Raw genomic sequence first — 24,434 nt, 5'->3', positions numbered from 1 at the left:
ATGGAGGTAGCAGCACAGTTCTAAATGTACTTGAAACTGTTCTATCCAACAAGCAGAGCCATGAGAACATGTTCAGAGTGCTGATGTGGCACTTTTTTTTTCCTTTACATTTTACTTTTTGCACAGAAATGTCAAATCTGCACGTTGTGAACAAGGACTAACGTGTTTGGTAGTCTCACCAAAGTCTTGGGCTAAATAAATTTTGACTTGGGTAAATTATGGCATAACCATGTCTCTAGCAACCTTGTGTACTAATGAACCTGTGTGACGTTTAATGAGAAACCCTACTGATTTGGAAAACCTCATCCACATGCTGCTGAGAAAAACTGTAACAAATTTGCATATAATTTGACTTGTGGTGCAGATTGTAAATCCGCAGCATGTCCATTCTTGCTGTGGTTTTCCACCATAATGGTGAAATCTGCAGCAAACTCAGAGCCTGCACACAATGTGGAAAAACCACAGCATAAGGCCTTATGCACATGACCGTTGTTTGGGTCCGTGGCTCGGATGCGGACCCATTCACTTCAGTGGGGTCCGCATTCATGGCTCTGTTCCGTGGCCCCCGCTAAAAAAAAATATAACATGTCCTATTCTTGTCCGCGCTTGGCGGACAAGAATAGGCATTTATTTTGCCGGCTTCCGTTCTGCAAATTGCGGAAGGCAACACGGGCGGCTTCCGTTTTTTGCGGATTGCAAAAAAAGGCACGGCCGTGTGCATGAGGCCTAACACAGTACCAACAAAGCGTATAAGATTAGACAAATCTCATGGTGCACAAATTGATCTGCTTTGCGGATTTTGAAATCTGCACCATGCCAATAATTGCGTTTTTCTTGTACGAATTTCAGCTTTTTCAATGGAAGGGAGAGATCTCTAGAAAATCCGCACCAAAAATTTGATAAATTCCAGATTTATGTGCGGTTTTTCGTATTGTTTTGGTGCAGATTTTCTGCACATAAATCTGGAAACCCTTAGGCTGCCTGCCACGATATCCACATCATTTGCTGCTGCCAAAATCCAGCAGATGTCAGTTTTCCACTACTTAAAATACTCGCCCATCCCTGTGCATGTACCCTTCTTTATAAAGAAATGAATCAAACTGACCTAAAATGAATATTTGTAATATACGTTATTTTCACTATTTCCTTGTGAAATAGGCACCTGAAGGGTTGGATGTGCTGTGCCAGCGCTGGTATCGGCAGGTGCAGCGATAGGCGCTTTGTCCTGTGGAATCTATAGAGCACTGATATGTCAGTAGTGTATGTGCACGGATCGCAAAGTGCTGTAGGCACCTAAATCCTTCAGGTGCCTATTTGACAAGGAAATAAAGGGATTCTGTCACCTTGTTTTAGCTTATAGAGCTGCGGACATGCACGGCTAGATCACCGCTAGCACGTCCGCAATATAACTGTCCTATAGGGCTGTGTCCTTTTATTGTGTTTAAAAAATTATTTTTATAGAAATGTAAATGAATCTGGTAAGGTGCCCAAGGGGCTGTACTGACCTTCTAGGAGCCCAGCACCGTCTGCATCCTCCGAATCTCCTCCTTGCTCAGTTAGATTGCTGTAATCTCGCGATGCACAGTTCCTTCCCTGAGGCTGATGCCAGCACAGGGAAGGAACACTATACCGGCACTGCGCATGCACGAGTTCGCGGCAATCTAACTGTGAGCAAGGAGGAGGTTCGGAGGACGCAGGGGAGCGTGGCTGGGCACCAACAAGGTTAGTACAGCCCCTTGGGCTCCTTCCCAGGCTCATTTACATTTCTATAGAATCATATTTTAAACACAATAAAAGGACACAGCGCTATGGGAAAGGTATATTGCGCACGTGCTAGCGGTGATCTAGCTGTGCATGTCCGCAGCTCTGTAGGCTAAAACGAGATGACAGAATCCCTTTTAAAGTATATTACAAATATTGAGAGAGTTTTTAATAAAGTATATTCCAAAGTTTAAGCACTGGTTTGTGGAAAATTTTTGAAGTGCAGGAAAGACACATGCACATATGTAATAAGCCATACTTTTGTGCAGGTGAGCCTATTGTATCAATAGTCATGATACATGTCATTAGTACACTGGTACTAGGGAATATTACCTATCAAAAATTATCATTCGTGTGTATATATTATAAATGCAAGCTCATGAAACCTGTGGCATAAAAAATAGAATTCAGAAAAGTTGTGGACCGCCCGAATATGGGTTGTGTGTACTGTATTTTACTTGTAATTTTGCAGTAGTACTCACTTGGCACAAGGTGGCGCTGCACTTAGAATGGTAAATGTCTGTGAAGATTTTTTTTTTTTACTTTAATAAAAAGACATCACAGAGAAGTCAGGAGTTTAAGTAGAAATATTATCAATTGCAAATCTTCCATAAAAGTTCTTTTTGCTGCATTTGTCTTATAGTTAAGCACTAACTAAAGTTGATCAGATAACCAGCCTGGTCTCTACTATAGGCCTGCAGAGCTTTGCGTAATATCCTTTATACACTTCCCATAGTGGAGACCCTGAACACATTCGGCTTACCTTCAAACAGCCTGGGAGAGGGGATATTTATTTCTTTAATTTATTTTCTCATATTTTTGTAAAATCAGCAGAAATGCAATAAAATTATATTTCAACAACCTTTGATTTCTTATGGTTTTATTTCAGTGACTACTCTAGAACATTGTGTGGACTGGTGAACTCTATTATTTGCTTACTATATACATATAGGCAGCTTGTGGATGTGAAAAGACATCATGCAAAGGACCGTATTTTGGATCCACATCCTATCTGCATTATTTTAGGCTCCCATGCAGCGGTTCCACAAATTATAGGACCTGTCCTATTCTTGACTGTTTTGCAGGCAAGAATAGGCTGTTCTATTAGATAAATACAGCATGCATAAGGGGTTCTGCAGTTTGTTTAAACTGATGATCTATCCTCTGAATAGATTAGCAGCATCTGATCGGCGGTGGTCCAACACCCAGGACCCCCACCGATCACTGTCTACCGCTGGCCCAGTGATGCCACGACTAGTATCAATTACCTGGGCGGGGTTAATCTCCATTCAAGTGAACAGAGTTTAGCACAGGCCAGTGATACTAGTCGTGATGTCACTGGGCCTGCAGTGACCAGTGAGAAGGGCGCGCCGCTGCCTTCTCAAACAGATGATCAGCGGGAGTCCCAGGTGATCACATGTTGATGATCTATCCGGAGGCTAGATCATCAGTTAAAACAAACTGCAGAACCCCTTTAAGTGTGGGTCGGCACACATTTACTCTGTAGTAGACAAAAAAGTTATTGAACAAGCATAGAAATATGCAGGTATAACTGGAGTCAGGATAACAGCTACCACGGACCATAACGGAAGTCTTAGCTATCTTGAACCTTGTACGCCAAACTTGAAAACAGAGGTTCGCTCAACACTAACCAGATGAACCTTTGTTTTGATGCTGCCAGGGCTTTGCTGAAGGTGTGATTACCACTTAAAGGGGTTGTCCGGGTTCAGAGCTGAACCTGGACATACCCTTATTTTCACCCAGGCAGCCTCCCTGATGTCTGCATCGGAGCATCTCATGCTCTGATGCGGTCACTTGCCCTACGCTAGATTGTGCAGCTTCGCCCGGCAGTGTGTTTAGTGACATCACCGGCTCAGATGGGCGTGCTTCAGCTCTACCCTAGCAGTTTTACTGGCTAGGACAGCGCTAGAGCCCGCCCATCAGTGCCAGTGACATCATCGGGCTTCCTGGCAGCCCCATGGAGAGCCTGTTAAGTTACCGGAACTCTCAAATGCATTTGCCCTGCACGATTTAGCCTTTAGAGGCATTCCGTCATAAGACGTCTTTGGGCTGCATAACAGATCCGTCCCGTTTCCGTTATGCAGGAGAGGACTCCCCTCACACACCAGGTTTTTGCAACTTGTTGAGAGGGACTTGTTAAGTATGTGCAAAAATCATGGCATTAACTGGTCCATCAGTGCAGAAAAGTATCAGGACCTAACCATTCCCAATAACTGCCTGCTCATCAGATGCAGTGATTGTGTGGCGCCCCCCCCCCACAACCCAACAAACACCATCATAGTCAATGGGATCGGTTGGGTGGCGGTGTCTTATCACTTTCAAACAAGAGGAAAGAATAACAGATGTAAGGCTACTTTCAGACTAGCGTTCAGAGAGGATCCGTCTGGTGTCTGCACAGACGGATCCTCTCCTATAATGCAGACGTTTGAATCCGTTCAGAATGGATCCGTCTGCATTATAGTTTAGAAAAAAAAGTGTGAAAGTTGTTCAGACGGATTCGTCCAGACTTTACATTAAAAGTCAATAGGGGACAGATCAGTTTGAAAATTGAGCCATATTGTGTCAACTTCAGCCGGATCCGTCCCCATTGACTTACATTGTAAGTCTGGACGGATCCGTTTCCCTCCGCACGGCCAGGCGGACACCCGAACGCTGAAAGCTGCGTTCAGGTGTCCGCTTGCTGAGCGGAGGCTGAACGCTGCCAGACTGATGCATTCTGAGCGGATCCGCATCCACTCAGAATGCATTGGGGCAGTACGGATGCGTTCGGGGCCGCTTGCGAGAGCCTTCAAATGGAGCTCACAAGCGGAGCCCCAAACGCTAGTGTGAAAGTAGCCTAAAGTGCCTCTCAGGTTCAGTTCATCATTTCCTAACTGGTTTATTATTACTTATGTTTCTAAGATCTATAACAGATTCGCTCTTTTATCCTATTGACTTATAATAGGACCAGCAGGTGTCTTTCTCTTGGACATAATTCTAAAGACTACGCTATTGTGACACTTAAAGGGTGTCTTCATGTGCTGTAGACTTTGTTGTAGAATTTTCCCATGACAAAATCGGTTCCATTGAATGGCACAGAAAATTCGGCAACAAAATCTAGTGTGTGAACCCAAAAGAGCAATGAAAACCTGATCCAAGTGAACAGAATCTAGCCTAAATAGATGAGCACAGATGACAAGAAAGAATTACCCATCTAAAGGGCTTGTGAAAGTCTCAACTGTATCCATCTTTCTTGCCTGCATCGATGCCCCCACATGAAACATAACCACATAATATAAAAGGCATTACACACAATACGGACTGAAAATAAAAGGTGAACTCTGCTTCAGAGACTTTATTGGAAGGCCACAAGTTTATTCCTTACCACAGGACATAACTGGGCGATCTACTGTGCAACAGAATTTTCTAGGCAACATTTCTAGTCAGGAAGCACTAGTTGAGCTTAATAGGCAATTGAGTTAAGGACTTCAAAACTAAAAAAAAAAAAAAAAACACACCATAGAAGGAAGAGCCATGTGACTGACACAGTACACCCCTACAGCTGCTCCTTCCAAAAGATCAGAAAAAAATAACGGGATAAAATGTACACAAAAAACCCCACCAAAGATCAGCTGATATCAAGCTGATTATCATTGTTTTAATTCACGGCTCTTGTGGCGATGTGGACAAGTAGCAAATTCCCAGGTAACAGTACTGGTGGCCATTCATGTGTTAAGACCGCTAACCAGTCTAGAAGACATTTAGCTTTTCATTGGTTAGTGATAGCAGTGTACAAACACAAGGGCTCTTTGTGGATGTAGTGCTGGGAGGTACAACAGTTACACAAGTTCAATGCCTCACAATAAGTATGTTAGTCATGCAGGTACCTCTAGAACGGACTATGTATATGGCACACCAGTCACTGGCGGAGAATCTTGTTGAGTGGTGGAACTACAAGATGTTCAGAACGGAACAACCCAATACTGTAATTCAGAAGGTTGTGGTTTCCAGGAAGTGGATGTCCTCCCAGCGGCTTAGGATGCCCAAGATAAACTAAATAAAAAACTGCATGCAAAAGAAAAAAAAAAATCTGATTCAATGGAACAAAAGTTACACTGTAGCTGAAGCAGTTTTCAGGGATCCGTGGCAGGCATCAGAACCTCTGCGGCACAGGATCACAGAAATTGCAGCTGCACAGTTTAAAGCAGAGTCCAGCAGAACCTGGGCCAATTAGTTTAAAACCATATACACAGTGTAGGGAACAGCAGAAAAAGAAAAAAAAACATTGTTAAAATAAAAAAAGGGCGGGCAGGGCGTGAAATCTTTCATATCCATCTGTTCGCAGAGGAGTTTCAGCACAACATAAATAAAATCTTCAAGAAATAAATAGAAATTTGGCTCCTAGGATACCAGAAGAGGAATCGACTGCATCCATAAGGAAGGCTGTGATACCTCCACCCAACATAGCAGGGTCATCCCGTGCTGTGGGAGGGGAAACAAAATGGAGACGTGGGGTGCGAGGTCGGTAAAGAAGTTTCTCAGTGGTTCTTATGTGTCCTCATTCATTTCCTGGCTGTCCGTCCGGGCAATCTTTCGTGGGGGCGCAGATGTTTCACCTATTTCCAACTGGTCTTGGTCTCTTTTCTTTGCAGCGTTCTGCAGACAAAATGGAAGGCGATACGTCAGGTTAGTATTAAACAGCATGAGGCAGACGTGGTTACTTAGACAGAAGCTTCTTCCAACACACCACAAAAAGATTTCCAGGCCATCTCCAGGGCCACTCTTACATCGGTGTGATCCATCATGGCCCAAATAATAATGCAAGCCACAAAGTTAGTGACAGTCTTATATAGACAAGGGTTACAAGGAGGGCAATATGCATGTATGATAAAGATCATGTTCACACCAGCCCAAGTCTAGATAGTTTTTAATAGATGTGTGGATGGATGCAAAAGATGACATGTTATCAGTGTAGGAAATCATGCCAGCTATGAATGTCATCTATTTACAATTTTACATAACCAAAATTCAGCTTCGCCCTGTGATTGAGTTCACACAATATCATTCATCTTCGGGGATTCATTCCCATGTTTGGAAAAAAAATAAATAAATAAATAAATACATGAAAAGCAAGAGCCGATAACTATACTGAATAAACAAGTCTGCAATTCCAGCTGTTAGTCTCTGTAAAGCCAATTAAAACGGGCTGAGAATCCACCAGATAATGAGCAGTCCTATGAATGCTCGTTAGCGATTACTCGTTTTTCGGGTAACTGGATAGTTTGTGTAGGCACCTAAATCATTTGTCGGCAGCAGATCATGGTGTGTAAACAGGCTCTGCTGCTGGCAAACCAGTCTGTATGAGGACCAGCAATGTCATTAGCGATCACTTGTCCCCATATTGTGGAGGCGATCGCTGCATGGAAATGCAGAGGTTTCCCCCACCGACAACTAGGCGATTGTTGGGAAGGAACACTTCCTTTCCGACAATTGCCTGCTGAATTATCCCGTCTAAAGGGACCTCTAGGCCGCTTTTACACAGTCAGTGGTCAGTGATTGTGAGCCAAAACCAGGATTGGAGCCTCCAGAGAGGAGGTATAAGGGCAAGATCTGCACCTGTTCTGTGTCTTTGATCTGCAGCTGGTTTTGGCTCACAGTCAGATAGAAATAAAAAGCAGCCTTCAGCAACTTAATCAGTGATTTTGAGTCTAAGGCTTCTTTCACATGGCCGTAGTGCGGGCCACATACGGCGGTTACGCAATACACAGGGCACCGGCCGCGTGCATTCCGCGGAATGGAAGCATGGAACGGAACCCCACGGAAGCACTACGCCATAACTTGTTCTATCTTTTTGCAGAACGGACAGATCACAGACCCATTCAAGTTGAATGGGTCTGGATTCGCCCCGGCCGCCAAACGGACAATGCCTGTGCATTGGGGACTGCAAATTGCGGTCCCCAATGCACGGAACGGAACCAATACGTTCGTGTGAAAGACGCCCAACAGAGGTGCGGATCCAAAACACAGAACAGGTGCAAATCTTTCTCTTATACCTTGTCTGTGGAGACTCCAATCCTGGTTTTGGCTCAGAGTCACTGATCAAACATTAACTATGTGAAAGCGCATTAACTTGTCTGCCCTTCTTGTTGCAATTTTTTTTAACCACTTGCCATCTGGGCCATTTGCCCCCTTCCTGACCAGGCCTAATTTTGCAAAACTGACATATCTCACTTTACGTGGTAATAACTTTGGAACGCCTTTATTTATCCAAGTCATTCAGAGATTGTACTTCATGACAATGGTAAATTTGGGTCAATATATTTCACCTTAATTTATGAAAAAAATCCCAAATTTACCAAAATTTTGGAAAAATTAGCAATTTTCTAAATTTCAATTTCTCTGCTTTTAAAACAGAAAGTGATACCTCAAAATATTTATTACTTAGCATTCCCCATATGTCTACTTTATGTTGGCATCATTTTGGAAATGTCATTTTATTTTTTTAGGACGTTAGAAGGCTTAGAACAGTGTTTCCCAACCAGTGTGCCTCCAGCTGTTGCAAAACTACAACTCCCAGCATGCACGGACAGCCTTCGGCTGTGCGGGCATGCTGGGAGTTGTAGTTTTGCAACAGCTGGAGGCACACTGGTTGGGAAACACTGGCTTAGAAGTTTAGAAGCAATTCTTCAAATTTTTAAAGAAAATTGCCAAAACCCACTTTTTAAGGACCAGTTCAGGTCTGAAGTCATTTTGTGGGGCCTACATAGTGGATACCCCCATAAATGACCCCATTGTAGAAACTACACCCCTCAAGTTACTTAAAACTGATTTTACAAACTTTGTTAACCCTTTAGGCGTTCCACAAGAATTAATGGAAAATAGAGATACAATTTTAAAATTTCACTTTTTTGGCAGATTTTCCATTTTAATAATTTTTTTTCCAGTTACAAAGCAAGGGTTAACAGCCAAACCAAACTCAATATTTATGGCCCTGATTCTGTAGTTTACAGAAACACCCCAAATGTGGTCATAAACTGCTGTATGGGCACACGGCAGGGCGCAAAAGAAAAGGAACTCCACATGGTTTTTAGATGCCATGTCCCATTTGAAGCCCCCTGATGCACCCTTACAGTAGAAACTCCCAAGAAGTGATCCCATTTTGGAAACTAGGGGATAAGGTGCCAGTTTTATTAGTACTATTTTTGGGTACATATGATTTTTTGATCATTCAATATAACACTTTATGGGGCAAGGTGACCAAAAAATTGGTTGTTTTAGCACAGTTTCTATTTATTTATTTTTACAGCGTTCACCTGAGGGGTTCAGTCAAGTGACATTTTTATAGAGCAGATTGTTACGGACGTGGAGATACCAAATATGTATACTTTTTCTTATTTATTGACGTTTTACACAATAATAGCATTTTTGAAACAAAAAAATTATGTTTTAATGTGTTCATGTTCTGAGAGCTATAGTTTTTTTTATTTTTTGAGAGATTTTCTAATGTAGGGGCTCATTTTTTGCTGGATGAGGTGACAGTTTTATTGGTACCATTTTGTGGGACATACGCGTTTTTGATCACTTGGTGTTGCACTTTGTGATGTAAGGTGACAGAAATTGCTTGTTTTGACACTTTTTTTACGGTGTTCACCCGAGGGGTTAGGTCATGTGATATTTTTATAGAGCTGGTTTTTACGGACGCAGCAATACCAAATATGTCTATTTTATTTAATTTTTTCTATTTTTAACTTTTTTTTTTATTCCTTACTTGGGGAATTTTTTTTTTTTTTTTTTTTACATGTGAAACTTTTTTATTTTATTTATTTTCTTCAACCCTTTATTTTTTATTTTAAACTTTTCGTCCCCCATAAGATCATACAAGACCTCTGGGGGACATTTACTTCACTTTTTCTTTTTTTTTTCACTTTTGATTTCTCCTGTAACTGGGGCTGACATAGTAGCCCCAGTTACAGGAGAAATACACCCCCCCAGAGAGGCTGTACAGCATAATTCAGTGCTGTACAGCATAATTCAGTGCTGTACAGCATAATTCAGTGCTGTACAGCATAATTCAGTGCTGTACAGCATAATTCAGTGCAGGGCTGATCGAGGTCTCTGAAAGACCTCACACAGCTCCTTCACTCTCCGGTCCCCGGCGGTCATATGACCGTGGGGCCGGAACAGGAAGCGCATAGCGCTTCCTGCTCTGCATACACAGCACTCGTTGAGCGCTGTGTATGCAGCGATCCAGAAGGCAGGGACACCTGGGCACTGTCCCTGCCTTCTCTCTGGGTTGCCCTGCTGTCACTGACAGCGGGCAACCCGATCAGCAGCTGCACGATTAGAGTGCAGCTGCACTTTCTGAACAGACGTTCTGGAACGTCCATTCAGAAATAGAGAACCACCTCCCGGACGTTTATATCCTATGGGCGGACGGGAGGTGGTTAAAATGGGTGCCACAAATGAAAATTCCAACATATCTGTAAGAAAATGAAACCATTACAAAACCTTGGCTACCAAATATATTGGACCAACAAGTGGAACCTGAGATTAGTACAACAAAGTATTTACAGTGTCAATGTTAAAAGGTTTTCCAGGACTAATATTTAAAGGCTATTTGGGGGCAATTTTTTTTATTGCATTGTACTCATTTTAAGCTAAAAACCATTTTGTAAATTGGTCTTTATTACAAATGAGGAACCCTTTTTTCTGTACAGAGCCGAGATGCTCTAGAAGCAGATTCAGTTGGGGAGCTGACGGGCTCCTTATCTCTGACATTATAAACACTCATTAAAGTTAAGTTTTTATGTTACTGATAGAATGTGGCTTAAATAAGTGTTTATGTCCTCTTGTAGTTTAGAGATAAGGGTTATTAGATGACTGACACAAAGCGAAAGTAAAAAAGTATGATTGGCCCAGCTAGACAGTTAACCCTTTGTGACAGAGTGGCTCAATATTTTTAATAAAGACCAATTGAAAAAATTATTTAGCCCAAAATGAGTAAAATGCAATCACAAAAAAATCTGCCTCCGAAGGTGTACATAATCTTTAAGGTCTATCTTGGCATAGGCCATCAATATCAAATCAGTCGGGTTCCAAGTCCCAATTAGGATGGCCACTTGCTTCACTCCAAAAAGCCAGAAATTATAGGCCATGCTAAACCAAGCCCCATCCAAGTAATGGTGACGGCAAAGGAAAAAAACATGGAAGATCTGAAGGTGAGCTGTGCGGGGCTCAGAGTGCTTCTCTCACTCTCAGTCAGTTTGCGCCTGCAGCTCCCGCTTAGCACAATGTTGCTGTCTAAGGCCTCTTTCACACTTGCGTTGTCCGGATCCGGCGTGTACTCCACTTGCCGGAATTACACGCCGGATCCGGAAAAACGCAAGTGTACTGAAAGCATTTGAAGACGGAACCGTCTTCCAAATGAGTTCAGTGTTACTATGGCACCCAGGACGCTATTAAAGTCCTGGTTGCCATAGTAGTAGTGGGGAGCGGGGGAGCAGCATACTTACCGTCCGTGCGGCTCCCCGGGCGCTCCAGAGTGACGTCAGAGCGCCCCATGCGCATGGATGACGTGATCCATGTGATCACATGATCCATGCGCTTGGGGCGCCCTGACGTCACTCTGGAGCGCCCGGGGAGCCGCACGGACGGTAAGTATGCTGCTCCCCCGCTCCCCGCTACACTTTACCATGGCTGCCAGGACTTTAGCGTCCCGGCAGCCATGGTAACCACTCTGAAAAAGCTAAATGTCGGCTCCGGCAATGCGCCGAAACGACGTTTAGCTTAAGGCCGGATCCGGATCAATGCCTTTCAATGGGCATTAATTCCGGATCCGGCCTTGCGGCAAGTGTTCCGGATTTTTGGCCGGAGCAAAAAGCGCAGCATGCTGCGGTATTTTCTCCGGCCAAAAAACGTTCCGTTCCGGAACTGAAGACATCCTGATGCATCCTGAACGGATTTCTCTCCATTCAGAATGCATTAGGATAATCCTGATCAGGATTCTTCCGGCATAGAGCCCCGACGACGGAACTCTATGCCGGAAGACAAGAACGCAAGTGTGAAAGAGCCCTAAGCGTGGTGCCGGGCAGAGGTCAGGGTACCAGGAAATCGGATTGTCCTGCCTAAAGCTGGACATCTGGCCCCCCTACTCCAAATAGACCCTCTGATTAGGTGACTGAAGAGGCTGCAGCGCTCCATCAAGTCCCTTTTATTACCTACCAGACTGCGCTCTGTACTGTTACAACTCAGTCTCTGTTGGTGTCCCGCAAGGCTCTGTCCTAGGACCCCTGCTCTTCTTCAGCTACACTTTTGGCCTGGGACAGCTCATAGAGTCCCATGGCTTTCAGTATCAGTCTTATGCTGACGACACACAAATCTACCTCTCTGGTCCAGACATCACCACCTTACTATCAAGAATCCCACAATGTCTATATTCTACATCATCCTTCTTCGCCTTTCGCTTTCTAAAACTCAATATGGATAAAACAGAATTCATCATCTTTCCTTCATCTTGCTCAACCCCCCCCCCCCCCCCCCCCCCCCCCAACAGACCCATCACAATCAATGGCTGCACACTATGCCCGGTCAACCAAGTCCGCTGCCTTGGAGTGACCTTGGATTCTGCCCTTTCCACCATCTGCCGCCTCCAACTCAAAAACAACTCCCGCATGCGTGCTTTCCTTAACTTTGAATCTGCGAAAAAGCTTGTACATGCCCTCATCATCTCCCTCCTAGACTACTGCAACACTCTCCTCTGTGGCCTTCCATCTAGCACTCTCACACCCCTCCAATCTATCCTCAACTCTGCTGCCCGACTAATCCACCTCTCACCCTATTACTCCTCTGCCAATCCCTTCACCCAGCGAATTCACTTCAAAGTACTAACAAATACATACAAGGCCGTCCATAACCTGTCCCCTCCCTACATCTCTGAGCTACTTTCCCGATACACCCCCACACGCACTCTCCGATCCTCACAAGACCTCCTTCTCTCCTCTTATCGCCTCTTCCCACAATCGCCTCCAAGATTTCTCCCGTGCATCCCCCACACTCTGGAACTCGCTGCCCCAACATATCAGACTCTCACCTACAGTGGAATCCTTTAAAAGAAACCTAAAAACCCACCACCTTTTCAGACAAGCCTACAACCAGTGACCCTCTATATCGCCATGACCAACTTCACCCGCACCTACTGTGTCCTTCTCCCATACCATGTAGATTGTAAGCCCTCACGGGCAGGGCCCTCTCTCCTTCTGTACCAGTTTGTAACTCGTCTTGTTTATGCTTAGTGCAATTGTCTGTATTATGTATGTATACCTCTTCTCATATGTACAGCGCTATGGAATAAATGGTGCTTTAATAATAAATAATAATAATAATAATAAGGCACAGTCAGAAGTACAGAAGTGTGCCTGGTAAACAATGAAGGGGATGACATTCTATTAGCGGGTATGATGATATTGATGGCCTATCCCATGTCAGACCCACCTGACAGGAGGACAGCACATTTCAGAAGTCAAAAAACTGGCCAGAAAAATAGTCTAATGCCTGCAAATAAAGTGTCTTGAGGAGAACAGTCTCACCTTTTTGTCCCATTGCTGGTGTAAATATCGCAAAAGTATATTTGTTTTCTCTGTTACTATGACTGGACGGTAAAAAAGAAAAAAGAAATTAGAACCATCATCTGACAACATTGTCACCCCTCCTGCCCACAGCAATGAACTTACTTTGGTCAGAAGGATACTCTCTTGTGGGCAGGTAAACTGACGGCCGTCTATTCTGCAAGACAATTCCTCAATCGTTACAGGATAGAAAACGTGATCTCTAACACTTAAAGGCCTTGACTCCACTCTTGCCTACATGCCACACTCCAGGATGTACACAGACTAGATAAAAAGTGCCAGATTGCCCTATTCTGTCAGTTGTGTCCCATGCATCTTTAAGTGCATATCACAGCGTCAGCGAGTCCCTCTTTGGAATACAGCATCAGCCACACAACTTCCCAATCAGTGAGGGATCATGCTGCAGCCCCCTGACTTATACAGAGCCACTAAATGGGATAGCCAGGAAAGGGGATAAAAGAGGTAAAACTTATACTTGGACAGTGGATCCTTAACCCCTTCCTGCTGCAGCAATTTTCCTTTTTTAAATTTTTCCATTCACATGAGGGCTACGCAGTAAAACTGCCCGTATAGGTTACGCAGTAAAACTGCCCGTATAGGTTACGCAGTAAAACTGACCTGTAACCTTCACTCTCTAGGTCAGTAAGATTATGGCAATACCACAATAATAATAATAATAATAATAATAATAATAATAATAATGATGAATACAACTACAGCTTGTAGGTTTTAATCTTGATAGAGTTTTTTTATTATGAAACATACGGCAATATTCATGCGTGATGTTTTGGCTCACAGGCCTTCCTGAGACACTGCCTATATATAAAGAAATACAAAAATTTTAATAAAAAAAAGTTACAAAGACCAGATAACATATCCACTCAAATCAGTACACTGTTCCCTGTGCTAGATGCAACAGTGTACTGATTTGAGTTTATTTTCAGAGTATCTTGTATATCTGCTTGCTGTGTCAATATTTGGCCTTTTTCTTTAATACCCTAAACAAGACATTACTTATGGCTCATAAATGAGAGATTTGTTTTGTTTATACCACCATTTTGACCTTTTTGGCAACCTTATGATCCTTTTGGTGGTATTGGAATGAACTCCAGGTTCTGTGCAAGCCTCCATCTGGCAACCTACCGTGCTTGTAAACCGCGTCCAGAATTTTGCACTATGTAAATTGCTGATATATCTTGTGGGTATGTTAATCTGGTCTTTGTAACTTTCATTTTTATTTTTTGTAATTTTTGTATTTCTTTATATATGGGCAGTGTCAGAGGAAGGCCTGCGAGGCGAAACGTCACGCATGAATAATGCCGTATGTTGCATAATAAAAAAACTGTACAATCAAGATTAAAATCTACAAGCTGTAGTTGTATTCATTATTGATAACGGGGTTGGAACCCTACTTACAGCAGATACACGAAGTGCGACAAAGATTTACCGTAATACCACATTTATATAGTTTTCTTGTTTTAATACTGAAAACAAATAACTTTAAAAAAGTTGCAGAGCAATATTCTGACTATCTTTTGATACCATTTTGGAGTGTGGTTGACTATACAATCACTTTTTATTCAACTTTTTTGGGGGAGGTGAAGCCACCAAAAAAAAAAAAAAAAGGCAAATCGACCATTTTTTTTTTTTTTTTCTGTTACGGCATTCACCACACAGGATAAATAAGTTTATATTTTAACGAGGCTCTGTCACCAGGATCAACCCCATTAAATCAGACATACTGCCCGGTAGGGCTCATCATGCTGATTAAAACCATGCCTTTCTTTTGTCTGTATGCTACACAGCTGCAGAGATATGTGTTTATATTCATATGCAAATAAGTTCAAGCACCAGGAGGCGGGACTGAAGCCTTGGAGCACTGCTTTGTGACACCCCCTGTGCTTTACACACGCCCCACCTGCAGTTCAGCGCCATTCACTTCTATGGGGCCGAGCCACGCCTAGGCCATGTGACCTATGAGTATGTCATCACATGGCTTAGACCAGGCATCCTCAAACTGCGGCCCTCCAGCTGTTGTAAAACTACAACTCCCACCATGCCCTGCTGTAGGCTGATACCTGTAGGCTATCCGGGCATGCTGGGAGTTGTAGTTTTGCAACAGATGGAGGGCCGCAGTTTGAGGATGCCCGGCTTAGACAAAGCTGTAAGAAGGCCACGGCACTACTGCGAGAGCCGATGCCTTCTCAAATAGCTGATCAGTCCCAGATATCGGACCCCCACCGATCAGATACCAATGATGTATCCAAAGGACATTTTTGGACGAAGCAACACCTGGGGTGAGGGGGCATTTGAATTTTTATTATTTGAGGTTTTTTTTTACATTTTTTCACTGTCATTTTTAGCCTCCTTAAGGAACTTGAACATGCGACCTTTTGGTCACTTGTCTTTAGGATTCTGACACGCTGCCTGACAAGCCATGCCTCGTCCATGGCTTTACAGGCAGTTAGCTATGACAGGCCTGGGAACTTTCCCAAGGGCCCAGGCAGTCATGGTAATAGAGAACAGTCATTGTGGCAGAGTACCAGCTGTATTATACAACCAGCAGCTGCCATATATTGAGAGCTCAGTGTGTGAGCCCGTTCCATACTCCTAACACTGCGTTGGGTCTTTAATCCTTACACAGACCATAACATCAGGTATACATGTACACCTGATGTCAGGAACAGGTCAAAGGAGTACAAGATTAGGAACTAATAAAATATATATAATAAGATTCTGATGTGTTCTTTGCGCCAGTAACATCTCCACTCATCAGTTGGCCTCACCTGGTCAGAAGAAAGCTGTGCACATGTATGGCTAACTGCTCTGAGGATCAGCAGAAGATAAGCACAGGTCACCATTCCTGACAGGTCGGTTTTACTAAACAATTATATTCCCCATGCAGTAACTATTGCGGAGTATCTTTTCACATAACACAGCATTATCATTGCATTGCAGCACTGACTTGACAGTAGCAGACCATGCGGAGGCATGCCCCCGACTGGTAACACCCAGCTGTACATTTACCAAAACATACAAGGTCCTAGCAGAAGCCAAGCATACAAAACTATATAAATGGCCCCAAATCACAGCACAAAACTATCCCACAACGATACAGCGGAGACAAGTAAAATAGTGTGGTTGGGAAAATGACTTACTGAGGCTTTACACACAGAGTCTGCATGAAATCTGCTGAAGTTGCTCTCATTGTACACTGGTAGGCCTTTTAAAAAGTCTGCCTAAGAGGGAAGAAAAAAAATATAAAAATGTAAGAGCACAAGCTTATGTCTTCCAAAATAACGCACATTACCTGGGCTCCCACTGATTAGCTAAGTCAGAGTCACAACCCAGTACCCTGAGGAGTGGTGAATGGACGGCACTGAACTACTTAAAAGGTATATGTACACTAGGGGACATTTATCAAACTGGTGCACAGTAGACCTGGCATAGTTGCCCATAGCAACCAGATTCCACCTTTAATTTTCCAAAGGAGCTGTGAAAAATGAGAGGTGGAATCCGATTGGTTTCTATGGGCCAGTTTTACTTTACACCAGTTTGATAAATATCCCCCACTGTGCGTATTAGGCTACTTTCACACTAGTGTTTTTTGCGGATCCGTCATGGATCTGCAAAAATGCTTCCGTTACAATAATACAACATCATGCATCCGTTGTATTAGGTCGAACGGATCCAGTTGTATTAGGTCTTCTATAGCCATGACGGATCCATCTTGAACACCATTGAAAGTCAATGGAGGACAGATCCGTCCCCATTGACTTACATTGTGTGCCAGGGCGGATCTGTTTGGCTCAGTTTCGTCAGACGGACACCAAAACGCTGCAAGTAGCGTTTTGGTGTCCGCCTCCAAAGCGGAATGGAGACGGAACGGAGGCAAACTGATGCATTCTGAGCGGATCCTTTACCATTCAGAATGCGATAGGGCAAAACTGATCCGTTTTGGACCGCTTGTGAGAGCCCTGAACGGATCTCACAAACGGAAAGCCAAAACGCTAGTCTTACATACAAAAAATCCACAGCACAATACAGTACCAGCTACGTACATAAGACTTTCAACATCGCATGTACATGGTGTGGAAATGACCTGCGGTGCAGATTTTAAAGTCTGCAGCATGTCGGATTTTCAAAACTGATGCAAAGGTCGAGATGTGGGGCAAATCCATGTCAAAAAACACAAGTAATACAGGCGGATTTTGGAGCATCAATGCAGCATAAACTGCAAGAAAAGCTGTGCAGAAAATCTGCATAAACCACACTGCCGCGTGCATACACCCTCACCAGGTGCATTAGTTCACCAGATGCCTAACGATTTGGGGACTAATTACATGCAATGAGAACTTGTTTGATCAGAGTCCCGACTTCTGACGTGCAGGGCACATTTACTACAACCTTTCTCCACCATGTGAGTCTTGCATTTCTACGTGCCCCCTGCACGGAACCGGTTTCAAAATGGGACATCCGCATTTTTATTTTTTTTGCGGCCCCATTGACTTCAATGAGTTTGTGGGCCTCATTTTACGGACATATTCTAGCTTTTTTTTACGGAAATGACATACCGATGCAGAAAGCACATAGATGATCTGTGCGCTTTCTGGTTCCGCAAAAAGATAGAACATATCCTATACTCGCCCCCCAAAATGCGGACCCAATGAAGTCAATGAGTCTGCAAAAAAAAAAAATGCAGACACAACGCGGACAGTATCTGTATTTTGCAGACTGCCTGAATAATGCTCTCCAAGATGTTGATACCGGTGACCCAGGTGGCCGCTGCTTTCCAGGGTACACTAAGAGGGGGATGCTGTGCTCCACCAGTAGTGTGGCCCCTTCATTCACAGGACTGATGGGGGCCCAGAAGTCAGACCACACCAGTCGTACAGGGCCGTCACCGTCTAATAAGCCATGACCTGTACCATACTCCTGAATAGGTCACGTATCATGCGGAGGACACAGGACTGGGGGTCCTGGGTTTGGATGTGACAGGGGCGGATACGGATGACGACACTCACTGTACTATATAAGCTTATATATGGCGTATACATGCTCTGTAGGACAGCCACCAGTTATCACCAATGACAGTATAGGCAATGATATAAAGGTGAGGGACAACCTAAAGAGCTGGACAGAAATGGCTGCCTGCTGGAGGTGACACCTATGGATGGAGGTTACTCTAAGGAGGGAAACCCTGAAGCCAAGAGGCACAAGCCGTGCTGCGGCCTGGACTGCGGGCTTCTTACCTCGCCGCAGCCTCCACTACCCACATCAGATATGCAACAAGCACAGTCCAGCTCCCCATCCCACAACATGGCCGCTGACACTCCGAGCCGGGCACCTCACAGACCCAGCACCTTCCAAACTCATATACATATACACACCATCATCAGCCAGCTCCCCTCAGCTCCAGCCTAGCCCGTTCACACAAACCACCACGGGAGCGTCTCCTGGAAGCCACGCCTCTCATTGGACACCACGCGAGAGCTTTGCCTTCGGTACGCCGCACCTGATTGGTTGATATTTCCTTCTCTCAGCATTGCGGCGCCCTCATTGGCTGTTCAGCTAGTCTGTCAAAAACGTAACTAGCGCGACCATGTTAGGGTGCACGGGAAAAGGCACGTGTTCTTGTCGCTGAAGTTGTCATTGGCTGACAGACAGTCGCTAGTGCTCATGGGAGTTGAAGTTCTGCTAAAGTGTTTGTGTGACGCCGTTGATTTGCATAGAATTCCCACAGATATAATTAGACGCTCTTGTTGCTTATGTCAGACAAGTTGCAGGTGTTTAGCGTTGTTTCGCTTGGTGTTTATATTACGGTGAAAATGCAAAAGAAGACTTTTTTTTTTACTTTAAAGGGCATCTGTCAGCAGTTTTGTACCTATGAATCTCGGTTTGTCCAATATTGATATGTGCCCACATTGCCGAGAAAAATGATGTTTTAGGCTACTTTTACACTGGCGTTTTGGTTTGTGAGATCCGTTCAGGGCTGTTTTGCACTAATGGATTCTGAATAGAAAAAGATCCGCTCAGAATGCATCAGTTTGCTTCCGTTCAGTCACCATTCCGCTTTGGAGGCGGACACGAAAACGCTGTCCATCTGACGAAACTGAGCCAAACGGATCCGTCCTGGCACACAATGTAAGTCAACGGGGACGGATCCGTTTTCATTGACACAATCTGGCACAATAGAAAACGGATCCGTTCCCCATTGACTTTCAATGGTGTTCAAGACGGATCCGTCTTGGCTATGTTAAAGATAATACAACCAGATCCGTTCTGAACGGATGCAGACGGTTGTATTATCTGTGCAGATCCATGACGGATCCGCACCAAACATGAGTGTGAAAGTAGCCTTAATATATGTAAATGAGGGGTGTTGCTGTTACACATAGAGACTCAGCTCTCTCTGCAACTGTCATGCTCTTTGATTGACAGGGCCATGCAGTGAAAACATCATATCTAACCCTGTTAATCAACGTGGAGAAGGCGCCTTAGTTGCTGAGAGCAAGGTTTGTTGAAAGTTTAGGTACGTTTTAAGCCATATGTACCCCAAAATGATACAGGTAAAATCTACAGCTTATCACTCAAAATAAGAGCCCTCATACAGCTCAAGTGACTAAAAAGTAAAAAAAAAAAAAAGGCTCTTAAAAACTAATTTCAACAAAATTCATGTTTAAAATCCAAATGGTGCTGCTTCCCTTTTGAGTTCTGCATCCTCCTCCAGCTCTTAAAAGGCCAGCGTGTGTGGCCTAGCAACTGCTCTTCCCTGGATATAAAAGGCACATTACCTTACAGGAGGGTGACTGAGCAATAAGGTTCCTAGCTTGCCTAGTCCCTGCAAAGGATTTTGTGTCTTCTGAGCTCTCATGCCTTACCTCTGCCTGTTTACCATGTTGATTCTGTTCTGCCTGCCCTGACTGCCCTTTTATCATATTGACCCTGTGCCAGGTTTGATCCCTGCTATGGGGCCCTTACTTCTGTATGTACACCACTGAGTATGACATAGACGTACACACGCAGTTCTGGGCTGTACATTTATGTTGGCACAGGTCTTAAGCTTCCTCATCTTGCAGTTGAGCTAGTTGGTTGCCACTGCCTCTACTGGACCCAGAGGCGGACTGGGAGCTTCAAGCGGCCCTGAAAGAAAACAAAATAAGGCCCCATCTTGTAGGTGGATCCAAATTGACAGAGGACCAGGCAACACAAGTAGGCAGGGACATCGCAAATAGGCAGGGACAACAAAAGTAGTCGAATCAGCAATACCGTAGTGCAGCACAAAATGAGACCCCAGCAGAAACAAGTACCACAGTGCAGCACAAAATACTGCCTTCCCTGCTCCAGTATTCAACTGTAATAACGTCCTGTGGATGGAAATACACTAGAATTCAGGAGGGCACATGTGGCCACCAGCCAGGCCATAAGTACCTGAAGCTCCTAGCATTAATTACTACTGAGAGCTTAAGATTGTTAGGTATCCAACTGATGGTCATGAGGAGGGCTCATACGGCCCCCGGACATCAGTCCACCGGGAAATTTCCCTGTAGGGTCTATGGCCAGTCTACCCCTGATTGGTCCTAGCATTGCATGATTGCCAGGTAGCGCTCGGTGGCCCACTCATTTCTAGTTATGCTCCTGATACTGGGGGCATTATGGGGGCTATTTTAGATACCGGGGGCACTGTGGGAGGGCAATAATATATATGGAGGTTTCTGCAGGGTTTGGCTTAAAAAAATGAAATCTATTTGTTTTTAATGTTTGTTAAAAACAAATGCAAAACCATCATTAAAAACAGATAGATGGACGAAAAATGGATTCACACATTGATGTAAAATCGCCATGAAAAACTGACAGTTTATCCATTTTTTATATTTTTAACAACCGTGTTTTTTTTCACTGTCATGTGACAACAGCCTTAGGGCTCATGCACACTAACGTATTTTCTTTCTGTGTCTGTTCCGTTTTTTTTTGCGGAACCATTCATTTCAATGGGTCCGCAAAAAAAACGGAAGTTACTCCGTGTGCATTCCGTTTCCGTATTTCCGTTCCGCAAAAAACTAGAACATGTCCTATTATTGTCCACATTACAGAAAAGGATAGGACTGTTCTATTAGGGGCTAGATGTTCCGTTCAGCAAAATACGGAATGTGCACGGATCTCATCTGTATTTTTTGCGGATCCGTTGTTTGCGGACAACAAAATACATACAGTCGTGTGCATGAGCCCTTAGTGGACTAATATCAGCTCTGTAAATCACAGTGGTTTTTCCCTGCACACACACATAGATAGATTAAGGCCTCCTGCACACGACCGTTGTGTGCACCCGTGGCCGTTGTGCCGTTTTCAGTTTTTTTTCACGGACCCATTGACTTTCAATGGGTCCGTGGAAAAGACGGAAAATGCACCGTTTTGCAGCCGCATCCGAGATCCGTGTTTCCTGGCCGTGAAAAAAATACGACCTGCCCTATTTTTTTCACGGCCAACGGTTCACGGACCCATTCAAGTCAATGGGTCCGTGAAAGAACACGGATGCACACAAGATTGGCATCCGTGTCCGTGATCCGTGGCCGTAGTTTACTTTTTATACAGACGGATCCGAAGATCCGTCTGCATAAAAGCTTTTTCATAGCTGAGTTTTCACTTCGTGAAAACTCAGAACCGACAGTATATTCTAACACAGAGGCGTCCCCATGGTGATGGGGACGCTTCTAGTTAGAATACACTACAAACTGTGTACAAGACTGCCCCCTGCTGCCTGGCAGCACCCGATCTCTTACAGGGGGCCGTGATCAGCACAATTAACCCCTTCAGGTGCGGCACCTGAAGGGGTTAATTGTACTATCATATCCCCCTGTAAGAGATCAGGGCTGCCAGGCAGCAGGGGGCAGACCCTCCCCCCCTCCCCAGTTTGAATATCATTGGTGGCCAGTGCGGCCCCCCCCCTCTATTGTAATAATAGGTTGGTGGCCAGTGCGGCCCCCCCCCTCCCTCTATTGTAATTATTCGTTGGTGGCACAGTGTGCGCCCCCCTCCCTCCCTCCCTCTATTGTAATAATTCGTTGGTGGCACAGTGTGCGCCCCCCATCGGCCCCCCCTCCCTCTATAGCATTAACAACATTGGTGGCCAGTGTGCGGCCTCCCATCTCCCCCCCCCCCCCATCATTGGTGGCAGCGGAGTTCCGATCGGAGTCCCAGTTTAATCGCTGGGGCTCCGATCGGTAACCATGGCAACCAGGACGCTACTACAGTCCTGGTTGCCATGGTTACTTAGCAATAGTACAATAGTAGAAGATTCATACTTACCTGCTGGTGGCTGCTGCGATGTTCGTGTCCGGCCGGGAGCTCCACCTACTGGTAAGTCACAGGTTTGTGCGGCGCATTGCTAAATGAACTGTCACTTACCAGTAGGAGGAGCTCCCGGCCGGACACAGACATCGCAGCTCCCAGGTAAGTATGAATCTTTTACTATTGTACTATTGCTAGTAACCCGCTGCCACCAATGATCGCGGGGGGGGGGGGGGGTTAGATGGGAGGCCGCACACTGGCCACCAATGTTGTTAATGCTATAGAGGGAGGGAGGGCCAATGGGGGGCGCACACTGTGCCACCAACGGTTTATTACAATAGAGGGAGGAAGGGGGGGGGGCGCACACTGTGCCACCAACGAATTATTACAATAGAGGGAGGAAGGGGGGGGGGGCGCACACTGTGCCACCAACGAATTATTACAATAGAGGGAGGAAAAGGGGGGGGGGCCGCACTGGCCACCAATGATATTCAAACTGGGGAGGGGGGGGGGGGTCTGCCCCCTGCTGCCTGGCAGCCCTGATCTCTTACAGGGGGATATGATAGTACAATTAACCCCTTCAGGTGCGGCACCTGAGGGGTTAATTGTGCTGATCACGGCCCCCTGTAAGAGATCGGATGCTGCTAGGCAGCAGGGGGCAATCATGTACACAGTTTGTAGTATATTCTAACTAGAAGCGTCCCCATCACCATGGGAATGCCTCTGTGTTAGAATATACTGTCGGAAATGAGGTTTCACGATCTAACTCATATCCGACAGTATATTCTAACATAGAGGCGTTCCCATGGTGATGGGGACGCTTCAAGTTAAAATATACCATCGGATTGGAGAAAACTCTGATCCGATGGTATAAAAGGGACTCCAGACTTTACATTGAAAGTCAATAGGGACGGATCCGTTTGAAATGGTACCATATTGTGTCAACGTCAAACGGATCCGTCCCCATTGACTTGCATTGTAATTCAGGACGGATCTGTTTGGCTCCGCACGGCCAGGCGGACACCAAAACGACTTATTTTTCATGTCCGCGGATCCTCCAAAAATCAAGGAAGACCCACGGACGAAAAAACGGTCACGGATCACGGAAAAACGGAACCCCGTTTTGCGGACCGCAAAAAAATACGGTCGTGTGCATGAGGCCTAAGTTAATACAAGTCTCTTATTCAGGGGCGTAGCTAAATGCTCATGGGCCCTGGTGCAAGAGTTCAGTTTGGGCCCCCCTTCCCTAAGTGCTTTGTGGCCAGGGGCAAGGAAGCACATACCCTTTGTGCTGCCTGAGTCAAAAATTGAAATGGCATCCCCCCATGCCAAATTCTTGACCTAACCCCTTTCCTCCAGCCAGAGGTGTAACTTGACCAGCATGCACTTTCTATAATACCGGTGTGTCTTCTTAAGGGTCTTTGGGCCCCCTCAAGCTCCTGGGCCCGGTAGCGACTGCTACCTCTGCACCCCCTATAGCTATGTACTAATGTACTGTGATTGTCCATATTGGCTCCTTTGCTAGCTGGATTAATTATTCCATTACATTATACTTTACTCGTTTCCATAGTTACGACCACCCAGCAATCCATCAGTGGTGGTCGTGCTTGCACACTGTAGTAAATCTCTGATAGCCGGGACCGTGGGAGCGCACATATGCTGGTGCTTTTTTCTTTAGTGTGCAACGACCACTGCTGCTCTATTACAGGGTGGTCATAACCATGGAAACGAGCAGTGTATAATGTGATAGAAAATTAAATC

The 24,434-nt window shown here is 44.8% G+C and overlaps 1 protein-coding gene across 1 annotated transcript; it reads right to left on the bottom strand.

Annotated features, from left to right (window-relative positions):
* Window positions 1-5,083: 5,083 nt before the first annotated feature.
* On the bottom strand, window positions 5,084-18,866 carry DDA1 (DET1 and DDB1 associated 1). The gene is made up of 5 exons (XM_040417401.1): window positions 18,776-18,866; window positions 16,544-16,624; window positions 13,491-13,542; window positions 13,347-13,408; window positions 5,084-6,417 (listed from the first exon to the last, which is right to left on the bottom strand). The coding sequence occupies exons 1-5, from the start codon at window positions 18,779-18,781 to the stop codon at window positions 6,310-6,312; spliced, it is 309 nt and encodes a 102-aa protein (XP_040273335.1). The 5' UTR covers window positions 18,782-18,866; the 3' UTR covers window positions 5,084-6,309.
* Window positions 18,867-24,434: the final 5,568 nt, after the last annotated feature.

The sequence above is a fragment of the Bufo bufo genome, chromosome 2 (assembly GCF_905171765.1).
Source record: "Bufo bufo chromosome 2, aBufBuf1.1, whole genome shotgun sequence".
Taxonomy (NCBI): domain Eukaryota; kingdom Metazoa; phylum Chordata; class Amphibia; order Anura; family Bufonidae; genus Bufo; species Bufo bufo.
The sequence above is the reverse complement of the archived record's forward strand: the minus strand, read 5'-3'. Positions and strand labels throughout refer to the sequence as shown.

Excerpts from the sequence above, each read along its gene's own strand:
- DDA1 (XM_040417401.1), bottom strand. Across the intron at positions 13,409-13,490 it reads AGAGTATCCTTCTGACCAAA|TCATAGTAACAGAGAAAACA; the intron begins GTAAGTTCATTG and ends TTTACCGTCCAG. Across the intron at positions 6,418-13,346 it reads ACCAGCAATGGGACAAAAAG|AACGCTGCAAAGAAAAGAGA; the intron begins GTGAGACTGTTC and ends TTTTGTCTGCAG.